Source organism: Myotis davidii, unplaced genomic scaffold, assembly GCF_000327345.1.
Source record: "Myotis davidii unplaced genomic scaffold, ASM32734v1 scaffold5946, whole genome shotgun sequence".
Classification (NCBI taxonomy): domain Eukaryota; kingdom Metazoa; phylum Chordata; class Mammalia; order Chiroptera; family Vespertilionidae; genus Myotis; species Myotis davidii.
Genome location: NW_006297214.1, coordinates 20,461 through 21,892, shown reverse-complemented (window position 1 = coordinate 21,892; position 1,432 = coordinate 20,461). Strand labels below are relative to the sequence as shown.

The following is a 1,432-nucleotide window of genomic DNA, read 5'->3' as shown; positions in this document are numbered from 1 at the left end:
GATATGACTAGCAATTTCCTGGTTTTCATTAGCAAATGCCCCTTATTTCTTACATTGTAATGTGTGTGAGTCCTTATTTCTAAGGAAACTGTTTCTTGACCATGTGCTTACCGTTTCCTTACGCTCTCCTTCTTAGAAACATGTTTAAATTCAAAGGTAAAAATTGAGAATGGATTTATTGCTGAGCCTGAACCTACATATCTCTTAAATCAAAGAGTAAAATTTAAGTGCAAACAAGATTATGTCACAGAAGATGGTCACACATCCGGATATATTACGTGTCTCCAGAATGGATGGTCAGCTCAACCCAGATGCATTAGTAAGTCATTCATGACTGTCATGTCCATTATTTTAATGGCTGTTGAAGAAATGTTTACTTTAACTGATTTCTTTTTTGTGGGTGGTGGAAGCTGACATAGTTCTATTTGAAAAACCCAAAAAAGAAATTTGTGAGAAAACATACGTAATTTCTTTTTCTCTTTTACAATGAATTATAGTAGAGTAGACATGAGTCCATCACTCAGTTCAAGGTTTATCCCCCATAAACCATCCTGCGATTTGCAAACTGCCTACGGGCCTGTGTGGATTCCGCTGTAAGCTCATCCGTTTTGAGCTGAGGTCCTGCCCTGTTTACCTGTTTGCAGGTGATCAGACTTTCCTCTCAGAGTCTCAGTTCCTGGACATAAAAGTTAGGTTTGTAAGTGAAATGTGCGCTCAGAGGACACAGGTTAGGGGAATATCACTTGTGTGATTTATGTGTTCGGCGCTGCAGGGAAGCTCCTCTTCTGAGCAGCCACTTCCTCCAGGAAGCCTACAGGGATGTGCAGTGAGTGGAGACTGTGAGATGCTCCTAGACACAACCAGTGTCCGTGGCAGGGAGGCAGCTCTCTGCTTTATGACCTCGAAGTTTATGAACATTTGAGCAAAAAGTATAAAAGAATATATGTATATATAAATATATATATATATATACTGTATATGATGCATAATTTATTAGCACATGCTAAGTGATAAAGCTTTGTTATTCTTGGGATGGAACTTACGCAATTCGATTGTCCATTCAATAATATTAGAAGTGAAATCTTCAATTCTATTTTGCATTAGAATCTTGTGGTGTGCCAGTATTTGAGAATGCCAGAGCCAGAAGTGATGGCACGTGGTTTAAGGTCAATGACAGGTTGGCCTATGAATGCCAGGATGGATATAAAAACCGAGACGGACACACCGTAGGCTCCATAGTGTGTGGTGACAATGGTTGGTCTGATACACCCGCCTGTCAGGGTAAGTACTGATTTCCAGGATCATCGGAATCAACAAAATGTGTGTAAAGCGTATCATTGTTTTGTTATCCTAAATGCAACCATTTCTATTCTGTGAACTTAGATACTCGTGACCCAGGTGATGTGTTTTACAACTTCCTGGGCAGTTTCCT

At 39.8% G+C, this 1,432-nt stretch overlaps 1 protein-coding gene across 1 annotated transcript in view; it reads left to right on the top strand.

The window, feature by feature from the left end:
* Window positions 1-1,426, top strand: part of LOC102766766 (complement factor H-related protein 1) — a gene marked incomplete at its 5' end in the record, with an annotated part of 12,503 nt that extends 11,077 nt beyond the window's left edge. The window contains 2 exons of the mRNA XM_015569966.1: window positions 137-319; window positions 1,105-1,426. Of these exons, the coding sequence (XP_015425452.1) occupies window positions 137-319; window positions 1,105-1,292 (371 nt within the window). The remainder of the gene's footprint in view (window positions 1-136; window positions 320-1,104) is intronic.
* Between the last annotated feature and the right edge of the window lie 6 nt (window positions 1,427-1,432).